Consider the following 12,762-nt stretch of genomic DNA (forward strand, 5'->3'; position numbering starts at 1 on the left):
AATATGCACCCTTGCTACTACTACATATAATTAAAATTATGGTTGGACGTTAATCAAAGTCAATAAAGAACTATCAAAATACTTTTAGTAGTCAATAGAACTAGTCACAACAAAATTTTCCTCGACCCATTATGTCATAAGAAAATTTCATTAACGGTCTTACAAAGTTCATCTTGACTAAAATTATGAGTCTCTTTCAAATAGCCTCTTACCATGCAAATCGCTTATTAATTTTCTTCAAACGTACCTCTGTTACAAGTTTATTATTCAAGGATCAAAAAGGATCGTTTCTTAAAAGTACCTTAGTAGTGATTAATACCAGCCGTATCCTTAGCACCTTTAAACTCCAGAAACGTTTTAAGTAACATACATCACCAATTGAATTTATGACTTTGCATGTACCTATATTCAAATAAGTCTTGTTTCAACTTTCAATAAGTAGGAAAAAGGTGTTGTGGGTTATATTTACAGTACAGATTTGCGGTGTCAAAACTTTGCAGAAATTCGTTGTATCCTTATTTCCATTAGTAAAAGGACTATATTACTATAAAAGACATGAAGGGACTTTTTGACCAACTTCAGTAATATTCAATAACGTGGACATTATTTATTCGCACATAAAACCAAACGCTGTCAGTACTCAAATTTGTGATTTGGATAAAAATATGAAGTGAATTTTTCTCCACAGACTAGTAAGACAGCAGTTTTTAAAGTGCACTATTATGTTTATTGTCAGGCAAGGTGTCATTATATTATTGCATTGTCAATTTACACAGCTACGACGGGCAAAGACATAATTTCAGTTAGTACGAATTTTGCAGTCAATAGCGTATTAACTTATACTTACACTTTTGAAATTTCGAATATAGAAGATAGAGAAAACAAAACCTGAAGCCATGCTGCCATCAGTACAACCTTAAAACAATACGCATAGAATGTGAAACTTGGTAAAAGTAAGTCCATATGTGCCCTTTAGAATTATGCCACCCACGTTTTATTTGTTAGTTCAGCAGACTTGACCTGCTTTCTAACAGCATAAGTCCTATGTTTCGCGGTGGCATTTCATAATCTACGTTATCTGGGACAAAGTTTTTTATCTTTCAATGTCCCTTCGACTTATTTGGACATACAGGCCGGATCATGTGAGACGAATGAACTACTTGCTTATAGCTCTTTTTAGCAAACTCATTCTCCATAGTAAGCATTGTTTTTCATGGATTTTTGTTACAAATATTATAGTTAAGCACTATTATGTATACTTCTAGTATCTTAATCATGGGCTATGTATTTGTCTGTCAAATTATCATGATATCATTGAGATCAAAGTAAAGAAAACTAACTCAATTGCATTTTTGAAATAAAAAATTTAAATAGTAACTGGTAAGTAATATTTTCAGGACTTTGCAAAGGCTTCGTGGAATGTGTATCTCATGTTGTAATAATTGTTAATTATGAATAATGTTATTAAAGCGCTGTTGACAGTTTTCAAATCAGAAACTTTAAAATATTCTGTGTGATTAAGTTTATGCCAATTTCAGTCCAATATAGAACCTTTTCTTGATTTTATAGAGTACTTTAATAAATGTTTTATAAAAATGATAAATTATTAATAAATATATAAAACTTGCTTATTGAAAGTGGTGTGTAATAATTAAGATTACTGGGATCCATGAGCATTAATCAGACATAATTAAGAGATGATCAGGTTATCCTTAAGTTAACTAAGTAAAATAGTATTCTAGTTTCTATTTAGTACACATTTGTCTAAGGTATATCGTTATGTAGGTACGTGTTTACTGCTTAGAGCTTTAAGAAGACAATATAGAATAGACTGACCCTTGTTTCTGTTTTATGTGGAGTTCAAAAGCAGTAGTCCTAATGAAAATCCGTCCACTGGAACGCAATTAAACTCTGCTTGTGGAGTTTGACCATTGCGGTGTTTTCCCTGCACACCGCTCGGATAATCAGTGTTAAACCGTGTCCAGGCAATAACCAAAACTTGTCTAATTGTGGGCTTGCGGTCTAAGACAAATGTAAGAAAACGGCTGAACTAAATTGAAGTAGTTGAAATGAAATGAGTGGCTTGCAAGGTAATTTACTCCAGTAAGTAGGAATGGAATTGTATATACATATAGATATTGTGTATTTAAATAAAGATACCTATGTAATTCCATTCCGCCTTTTAACCTTTATTATTAAACATTTTAAGTGCAATATTTCTCGAAATATAATATTTTTTAACATCGACTTCAAAGTTGTGAAACTAATCTGATTTGAGTTTTAAACGACTGTCGTTGGTCACTTTGTTTGCTGATGATAGATACAGAAATCTTCACTTTCGATGTCGTTTGGCACTTTAACACTTGCGTCATACTGTGTAATCTTTTGACACAAGCGTGAAATGATACTTACAAAGCCGTCTTCACCCTAACACTTCCTCTGACAAGATCTAATATTACACAATTTCTATAAAATGTTCCCGCACATTACGTCCGTAATACGTTTTTCTTAAAGGTTTTCTAAGCGGCATATTTCGTAGATCTGCCATAACTCACAACCAATCAGCCATGAGAGATCGCGCTATTTCCTCCAAGTGCATCAATTCCGTGGAGGTTCGTAATAGCTTTACGCTCGATAGGGCGACCAGTTCGGATATTCTGGAAATTCCGGACTAAACTTCCGGAGGAGTTTTGTAGAGCATGGAGTTCATTAAGTACGTACTCAGAGGCAAAATAAAGTATATTGAGAGATGAACCAATTTAAACACATTGTTTTCCGTTTGTTTAAAATTGTATAAGTATAGTTTGAGGCAAAAATCACTAATATTTTTACGACTTAAAACTTTCGACATTTTAACGATATGTGACTACTAAATATTATCTACACTCTTATTCACAGGCTAGGCACTAAGTATGTTACGTTTGAGTGAACATTTGCATTGCTTAGATGCGTAGTCATCATTTGTGAATTTCCATACTATTGTAAGAAACATCGTCAATATATAATCAAGAAAATGATGTTCGGAATTCTCCGATTTGGTAACCCTACGCATCTATAACACCAAATTGAACAGATTTTGGAGGATTTCTGAGGCCTCGAAAAATCTTTGTAAACGATGATGATAGTAAAATTTACAAAAAATGTTACTTGACTATCCTGGTACCTTGTGACTTTTATTTATTTCCAAAAATTAAGAACCAGTTACGCGGTCATGGTATTGTTATTTTTTTTTTCATTTCCTATTAAATTTTCAATAACTTTATTAACTATTTAGCCTTAGTGTTAATACAAAGCGTTATTTACTGTAATTAATGTATATAATTCCATGACATGGTGTGGTATTTAAATTTAAAATTGTATCTGACCCTGCAAGCTCATGTGGGGCTTATAGGGATCTCAGTCATATTTTTGTCTCCTGTCCTTTAATTGAACACGATACCTACTTTGATATCCGAACTCCTGGCAATCATTATCCCATTCCCCACTCCCATAGTAAGTTTATTGTATTTATGTAATGAAGATATAATGTATTGACTTTATTTATTGAAAATAATAATGTCAAACTTTAATATGTATATGTATGTAAGTACACATCCTATTACTACTCACATACCACATCCTTTTAAACTAAATACGAAGGCAAAGTCATTTAAATTATAAGAAAAAAGGTTGTGCGTACGGCCTACAATCCCTATTGCAATGTGAAATAAGCCAATGCGAGATTGAAAATATCAATAAGAAACAGTTTATAGTCAAGGTGTGTGGCTTGTGAGGGTTATATTAGGGGTTAAAGTATGAAATTGCCGTTTTATTGCAATAGGTTCTTTGAATTTTCATAGAATCTTCATGGTTTGAGGTTTTCGAATGAAACTTTTTTCAAATGGTTTCTGTGATTTTTTTTTTAAATTTGAAACATTTGAATATCGACTTTCAATTGTTTTTGTTATTCAATTTAGACAAGAAAGATGGATACTGCGAAAATTCGAGTGATTTTTGAATACGAGTTCCGACGCGGAACTAACGCGGCAGAAACAGCCCGCAATATCAATGCTGCGTTTGGAGAGGGGTCTACTAATGAACGCACCGTGCGATTTTGGTTTAAACGCTTTCGTGATGGAAATTTCGACTTAAAGAACGAGTCACGAGGAAGACCGCCCACACAGGTGAATAACGATGAATTAAGAGAGATAGTGGAAGCCGATCCTAGTCAAACTACCCAGGAATTAGCGGCATGGTTTAACGTTACCTTACCCACAATATTGACTCACTTGCGTCAAATCAATAAAATAAAAAAATACGAAAAATGGGTGCCTCATGATTTGACTGATCTGCAGAAAGAAACGCGTGTTGAAACTTGTGTTGCCTTGTTGAACCGGTACAGAAATGAAGGAATATTGGATCGAATTGTAACATGTGATGAAAAGTGGATTCTTTATGATAACCGGAAAAGAAAAATGCAATGGCTGACCCCAGGTCAAATGCCACAACAGTGTCCTAAAGCAAAACTTACCAATAAAAAGGTAATGGTAACTGTTTGGTGGTCTCAGCATGGTGTTATTCACTATAGTTTTCTCCGATCTGGTCAAGCAATAACGGCAGATATCTATTGTGCCGAACTCCGAACCATGTTGACAAAACTAGCAGTAAAACAGCCCCGACTCATGAATCGATCTTCACCATTATTGCTCCACGACAACGCGAGACCTCACACAGCACGAGAAACCATTTTGACCCTTCAGGAACTGCAGTTAGAAACCATTCGTCATCCTCCGTATTCACCAGACCTTGCTCCAACGGACTACCATTTTTTTTCGTGATTTGGACAATTATCTACGTGACAAGAAGTTTTCTTCCCAGGAGGCAGAACAAAATGCTTTCACACAGTTTGTGCAGTCTAGATCGTCGGAGTTCTATCGCAAAGGCATTAATAAGCTTCCCATTAGATGGCAGCAATGTATAGATAATAATGGCAACTATTTTAATTAAATAAATTTGTTAAAAATTTAAAAAATAAACAATTTAGATTTTCAGTACAAATCGGCAATTTCATACTTTAACCCCTATTATATACGATTGGTTTGCTGTTAATAACCTGCTCCTTAATGAGAAAAAAACAAACAACAACATTGTTGTTAGTTTATTTCTCATTTACACAAACGGTTACAAACATAGTCAGAAACGAAAAATTGAACCTTGTGGATACAGATATATAAGGTTAGATGCTAAATTGCAATGGTTTACAGTCAATAACATACGGCATTTTGCTTTGGGATAATGCCGCTGATATCAATAGAATCTTTGTCCTGCAGAAACGTGCGGTTAGGGCAATTTACAATCTGGGCCCAGGGTATCTTTGAGAGATAAGTTTAAGGAAAATAACATTCTTACACTAGCGCCACAGTATAAGAGGAATAGAAATTTCTTTATGAAAAATAGTGACCGACGTAACATTAATATAAGGAATAAAAATAAACTAGCTGTTCTTGATGGTCGTCTTCACAAAGTCACAAATTCATTTAAGGGGCGATGTATACGCTTCTTTAACAAGATTCCAATTGATATACAAAATTTGCCATTCACGAGATGTAAAACTATAGTGGAATAAAAACTTTATACTAAAGGCTATTGTATAACTTCTGCATAATTGGATGACAAAAATCCGTGGTAGTAACCTGTTCAACTCATGGAGGTAGTCTCGATCTCTGATGTTTGAAAACAATAAAAAATATATTGTACATGTTGAATGTGTACAAAATGTTATTTACAAAGGGCAACCCTTAGAGTTTATTGCTCATTCTTCCCAGGGGAATCTGCTTTACGAATGAGCGGTAGAGTTTAACAACAGTTTAAGGTGACGATTTAAAGTGTAATAATGCTTACCTATGAAAAAAAAAGTAAATTTTGATTATGATTTTGATGCCCGTGACTAAACAAATTTTTAATTCGCTAAAAAAAGTTGATTTGGAATTTCGATTTCAGTTTTCTCATACAAATAAAGAAAATGTAAATGACACTCACTGAGCTCATTTGCTACTATACTGACGCAATTATGCTTCTTGCAACTTTAGAGGATGGATTTGAAATTATTTTTTTATTTTTATTTCAAATTCATGGGTCAATAAAACTTAATCAATATAGTAATTTAATATGTCTGCCGATTTTTCTACAAACATAAACATTTATTACAAATGTTTTGGCATACATATCTATCTACATAGATAAATTTTGTTAAAAAGTACAAATACGTCAGTGTACCACCAAATGAGCGATTTGTGCAGTTAATAATCTTATTCTTGCTACAAGAAACCGTTTAAAATTTAATAGAGATAACTTGAATATTATAATACGAAGGCTTACTTATTTGAGGAGATGAAACTATAAAAATATTATAATATAAGTACTCAAACAATTTGTAATGTTTTACCATACAAGTCTTAAAGTATCACACCTAAGGTATAAGTACCTTACCTTCTTAATATATTTCGTGTAAAGCATGAAAAATTACTTCATTAACTTGCAGTTTCTGTGAAGTTGATAATATCATCAATATTACATTTGAAACGTCTTCCGTTGTCAAATGAGGATGGTTGTTAAAGAAGTTGTCGTCTATAAACTTAATCCCCGCAGTTTTAAAAATACCAGTACGAACTAGCCCAGGGGAAATACTCGTTACTTTCATTTTTATGTTCAACTGTTTTAATTCTCTTCTCAGTAATGCGTTCAGCACAGTCATCATTCTCTTTGATGCTATGTACATATTTATCTTCGGTTCAGCAAAAGGTGGCATGTAGTGGCCACAAATGCTATTGATGTTTATAATTTGCCCGGGAACATTCTTTCTGCTCATCGATTCTATAGCAAATCGTGTACACGCGAGGAGGCCATAAATGTTAACATTTGTTACTGTAATCATGTCTTCAATATCACCTGTGCATATGAGACCTTCTTTCCCAATGGCAGCATTGTTGATTAAAAGATCAACACCACCATATGCAGCCACTATGCCTTCGAAAGCATTCTTTAAATCTGCATTATTAGAAATATCACATTTACAAGGAATCAGTTGTCCTTCAACGGGTCCCCATTCTTCAAGTTTTTCTAGCATTTCTGTTACTCTCTGTTCAGTTGGTTCAAAACCGATAACAACCATTCCAATCTTGAGCAAATCTTTTGTTATCTGGGCTCCTATACCATAGCAAGCTCCGGTGATAATAGCAACCTTGTTCTTCCAAAAGGGAACTTTAATATCCATGATTTTATATTTTTCCACTAAGATACTAGTAGTGGTGATGCTGGTGCGACAATTTTCAAAACACAATATCAATTTTAATGGGCGTGAAGATTTTATACATTTCACGTAAAAAAACAAATAAAATACTGATATTTTAATAGAGATTTTGCGTGTGATATTAGTGTTTATATATATATTATAGCTGATTCATATTATGCATACCTACCACTTTTTCATATAAGTTTTAGAGCTTCCTCTTTGATAAGATTTATGGTACAGTTGTTTCAAAATTTCTATGACGTACTTAGAATCTCTGAACAAAATAAAATAAAAATCGAACGATTTGGCAATGTTAACTTGTCAATTCAATTCGAGTGTCAATTAGACCTTAGAGGATGGAATAGACGTACAAGATTTTTACACAATACCACTTGAACTATCGTTGGTTTTATGTCAGTTTTACGATGAAAATAATGCCTCATTCGACACGACATCTGTCATTTGGCGTTACGCAGTAAGGCATACTTGTCAAATCGCGATCTTCGGATGCACTTTGCGCCCGATATGGGATAAAAGCGTTTCGTGGTAGCCTTTCATCCGATACAAAATTAACCCTTGGACCGGCTCCGAAACGTCTTGGAATTTCTTCGAAAAAATTTGTGTCTACCTGAAATTGACCTGTAGATGACTAAATTTTCCATTTTCCGGCCACCATCTTAGAAAATTTTGCCCGCACAATTATATTAACTTCGACCCTTTATAACAGGCACACAATTGTGTAGGAACACGATTGTATTTAGACGCACCTTTAATATATATTTGAGTAAAATGCAACAACAATAATTTTGTTATAATTATTATTTATTTATTCTTAAGACATTTCTTACATGCAAAATCAACATACAGTCTTAAAATATACCTATTCTAATAGTACTTTTTTTCATAATAAATCTCACCGTGTCGTCTGGTGTAAAATATTTTTCTCTAAATATTGAGCAAAGGAAAGAATCCCTAGCATCGACGCTTCTGCTTCTTCCATCAGCGCGTATTTAGAGATACGTCATTAACATACTCGTCTTCCGATTTTGAGAATGAGCACCCCTCAACATCACGACTTTTCTGGGAGTTTTGTTGCAGGTATCGAAATCGTCTTCATGTCTGCCCTCATTATCGGACCCCCATAACAAACTTCAATTTCTTAATTTAATAATTTACGTGTCATGCCGAAATGTCCTGAGAAAACCGTTAAAAGCGTGAAAAAAGTAAGCACTAAAGTTGTACTTGGGCACCGGTCGTAACAACTGTGTAGCAAAAAATCGTCAATATTTTTATGCAAGCTAGATAGTTATTAGCATGATGTTTTGACTTAATCACATAAAATATTTAATGTATTATTTGCGTTTAGGTGTTAAAAAACAGTATTCCAAACGAAAAAACATAAATCAAAATACTCACGATCCAAAAGGTGGGCCCGTTAAAATCCGTCCGAATTGATGTGTTGATGCTCTCAAGGCGACTAGTCGATGCACTAATTTTAAATGCAAGGTAAAAGTTCGTCTAACGCGCAATCGTGTGACGAAGGCCCCGTTCAGATAGGTAGAAGTTTCGTTTAGAAAATTATTCTTATAAGCCAATCAATCTTGTATGGCCAGCTTCGAAAGGGCTAAAACAATGATTGTTATTTCGTAATTCGTGGCAATGTGAGAAGATACGTGGTGTAAAATTACAAAATTACCATTATGTCGTCCAAGTAGGTAAGATACTAAAATTTCGTTCTAATTTATGCACCTTGCGCAGTGTATTTTATTTCTCATTTCCGACGACAGAATTTGCAAAGCATTTTTTATTGTTTTGAAAGTATATAATTACGGGTGAACTGTCCACTAACAAAAACGAATGTTTTATTGTATTGGTGTAATACAACTTTTCTTTTTTTTTCGAGAAGCTAATTTTCACGGATTGTTGTTGTTTTGTTGATGGATGAGAGAGATTCAGCCACTATATCAAAATTGTAATTGTCATCAGATAAAAAGACGATTTATTTGACATTAGGGTAATGACCCGATGGTCATCATAATTTAAAATCTTTGTTTATATAAACTTGATATCCTCCATTAGACTGAGTATAGTCAAAGCGACTTGTATATACTAAGGAAGAATAAATTCTAAACTAATATGATTCCTTGGGTTAACAAAGTCATTGTCGTTACAAGTTGTGAAGATAAACTTGGATTGACTGTAATGGAACTCCTAGCAAAAAGTGGTATGACAGTCATTGGTTTTGCGAAAACTGAATTCATAGTTAATAAAATAACAGAGAAATTGAAAATTTGCACGCCGAATGATCTGAATGGAAAAATTGTACTTTGTAAATGTGATATCGCCAATTTAAAGCAGTTAAAATCAGCATTCGCTAAAATAATAGAGACTTACGGAGGTGTAGATGTCCTTGTAAACAATGCACACTGTAATATTGACTGCTCTGCCTGTACTGGAGAGTTATGTGACTTCAAAAAGGTAATAGATATTAACATTAACGCCCTAATAGTTTGTATACGGCTTGCAGCTGGTAATATGATTGAAAGACAATCCCGAGGGCATATCATAAACATTAATAATCTATGCGCCTATCAATTACCTGAAGATTCGAGAAAAAATGTTTTTATAGCCACGAAAGCAGCCGCAAAGTCTATCAATGAGATATTGAGACATGAATTCAGATATCTGAAAGCAAATGTAAAAGTCACCAACGTAGTTTGTGGAAATATTGAAAGTGAAGAAAAATATGATTTTGACGAAGATAACTTAAAGTTAAAAGATGTTGCCAAACTGGTGAAATTGATTTTGAACACACCAGAACACGTACAAGTACACGAGATTCTGTTGGACTCTTGTGAATGAATGACGATTATGAATTACTAAAATTAATAATTAAGTTAAGATATTACAAGGCGTGATAGTTGGGAAACGTCGTTTGTATGAGGAAAAATTGGTATATATATATCTTTTGTTATTATGCTCAGTATTTTCTTGTTTAATTTAGACGCCCACTTCAGAGAAATCAAATTATTAACTAAAGTAACAAGATTGTAAGTGTGGTGCGACACACAGAAATGAAAGGGGTGTTTTTTTCCTTTGAGATCGTGGATTCAAAGCCTTGAATGCATTATCTTAATGAATCGCATGCAGCATTAGTACTCATTACTGTAGTGTTATTTAAATGAAATATTGTTTGGGGGAAACACAAGAGTTTTATTTCAATATGAATTTATACGTCTTGATCAATACCCCGCCATCTTGCAAAGAGGCTGTTTCATTTTTGACAGCTAGTGACGTCTCATGGCAGCAAGCCATATCACGTTATTACAATTAGGGGAATTGTGCTTAAGATGACATACTTTATCTTTCAAGACAAATAATTAAAATAAAATGAAGTCATATGAGATCAGAATCTTAGGTTTATTCATTAACGTTTCATAAGCAATGAAATTGTTTCAGTCTTAGAACAATAAACTTTAAACAAAATTAAAAAACAAACATAAATCTCACCTAGGTCGACGTTTGTAAGATGACATAAGTAAAGTCTAAGATGACATAGTATGTCACCTTAGACTTTTATGGTATATCATCTTATAGAATATTATTGTATAAGACGACATATTTTAAAAGTATTAAATTATTACTTATTTTTTTTAAATAGTATTAATTTTGCGAGCATAACTCGCAGGTAAACAGTTTGATTCTTGCAGGTATGCCTGCACATAGTGTATGACACCAATTGGAACACAGTTGACACTTTACCCAAAGTTCTTTTGGCCTAGATTGGCTAAATAGCTCATTGCAGTAAATGCAAGCTGGATCATCTTCCTCTTCGTCTTCATTGGCGTAAAGATCCTCGACTTCCTCTAAGTTCTCGTTATCATCCAAAATAACCCGCTTAGTCTGCGTTCGACCTCGTGTGGATTTGCGTTTTTTCGGTGCGGGCTCAGGCTCCACATCATCTGTTTTCTTGAAGTCCTCTTCAATATCCAAAATAACACGCTTCGTCTGCTTTCGACTTCAGGTGGATCTATTTTTTTTAGGTGCAGGTCCAGGTTTCACGTCACCTTCGAAAATAACACGCTTTGTCTGCTTTTGTCTTTTTAGGGATTTGCGATTTTCCTTTTGTTTTTTCTGCTGCATTGCTGCTTTAATGTCAATCATAAATGGACTAGCCGTGAGAACTTGCGATCCACCGACTTTTCTGTTTACTCTTGACTTTCCAGTAGAGGCAGCTTTCGGTAGTGGTGATATTTCTTTAAGTAGGCACTTTGTGGTTAAATGTATTTCCGATTGCTGAAGTGTTGGTCCAGTAAAAATGTTATTGCTTCCTTGGTAACGTTCATTGACATCCCTGGGTTCCTTAGAACTAGACTCTAGAATCATCGGCAGGGACAGAGGTGAAATATTGTGGTCATGTTCTTGTAACAAATGCGCAACAAAATTTGCTGACAAAGTTCTAAGGGATGGTGGACAACTTTCAACTTCTCGAGAAGTGGCTCCTTCTTTCGAAGCAATGGTGACATCCATTTGTCCGGTAGCATAATTAGGTTTCATAGAACCAGACTCCCAGCAGTTTCTGGGTCTGAGATGAAATATTGGTGTCATGATCTTGCAACAAATGCGCAACAATATTTGCTGACAATATTGTAGGGGATGAGAGACGACTTTAAATTTCTCGAGAACTAGCACTTTTCCTCCTGAGAGTTGGCAGCTGCAACGTCCATCTCGCCAGCATCAGTAGATTCTGAGGAATCGGATTCTCCATGATTTTGCTGGGGCAGAGATGAACTACTGGCAACTGGCCCTCTGGGAAAATGTATGGATTTAAGGGATAAATTCCGCTTTTGTCAAAACCACTCGCGATATTCCTGACTGAAGCTGCATTTTCGTACGCTCTTCCAAAAAATTTTGCAACTTGGTATAGGCCTATGGTTCTGCCAGGATGGTTGTTCATCCAGGTGGCCATCTCGCGGTCATAACAAACCTGAAGTGGACCAAAAAATGATATATCGGTCGGTTGCATTCGGTGAGTGCAATGCGGAGGAAGACACAGCATTATTACGCCGTTGGCCTTGGCAAATTCAAGAGCATCCAGATCTTTGTGGCTGGAATGACCATCAAGTATTAGCAATACCTTGTTTGTTGCGGAAGCATTCACAGAAGAAACGAAATGGCGCATCCACTTAAAAAATAGGTCACCGACCCAGAGGGGTAGCATAGCTCCAAAGAGCCTGGTGGAGCACCGTCAAAGTATTCAGCCTTGTGATTTTTTCTGGGCATTATTATTGCAGGTGGAACATAGTTTTCGATGGCATTAGCACATGCAACAATTGTGAAATGTTCACCGCGTTCAGCACTAGTGACAGCACCAACTTGTTTTTTTCCTTTGGACGCAAAAACTTTTGAGGGCTTTTGTACAGTGTTAAGCCCAGACTAGTCCATATTGTAAATTCTATGCTCCTGAATCCCATTATCAGTCACAGCCTTTT

At 34.8% G+C, this 12,762-nt stretch overlaps 2 protein-coding genes across 2 annotated transcripts; one reads left to right on the top strand and one right to left on the bottom strand.

The window, feature by feature from the left end:
• Positions 1-6,472: 6,472 nt before the first annotated feature.
• Positions 6,473-7,252, bottom strand: LOC113235915 (farnesol dehydrogenase-like). The gene has a single exon (XM_026471837.1). It carries the CDS (start codon positions 7,250-7,252, stop codon positions 6,473-6,475), a length of 780 nt encoding a protein of 259 aa, XP_026327622.1.
• A 2,154-nt stretch (positions 7,253-9,406) lies between these two features.
• LOC113235916 (dehydrogenase/reductase SDR family member 11-like) lies at positions 9,407-10,132 on the top strand. Its single transcript, XM_026471838.1, has one exon. The coding sequence runs from the start codon at positions 9,407-9,409 to the stop codon at positions 10,130-10,132; it is 726 nt and encodes a 241-aa protein (XP_026327623.1).
• The last annotated feature ends 2,630 nt before the right edge of the window (positions 10,133-12,762 follow it).

This window comes from Hyposmocoma kahamanoa, unplaced genomic scaffold (genome assembly GCF_003589595.1).
Source record: "Hyposmocoma kahamanoa isolate Upper Pololo Valley unplaced genomic scaffold, ASM358959v1 88, whole genome shotgun sequence".
NCBI classification, from domain to species: domain Eukaryota; kingdom Metazoa; phylum Arthropoda; class Insecta; order Lepidoptera; family Cosmopterigidae; genus Hyposmocoma; species Hyposmocoma kahamanoa.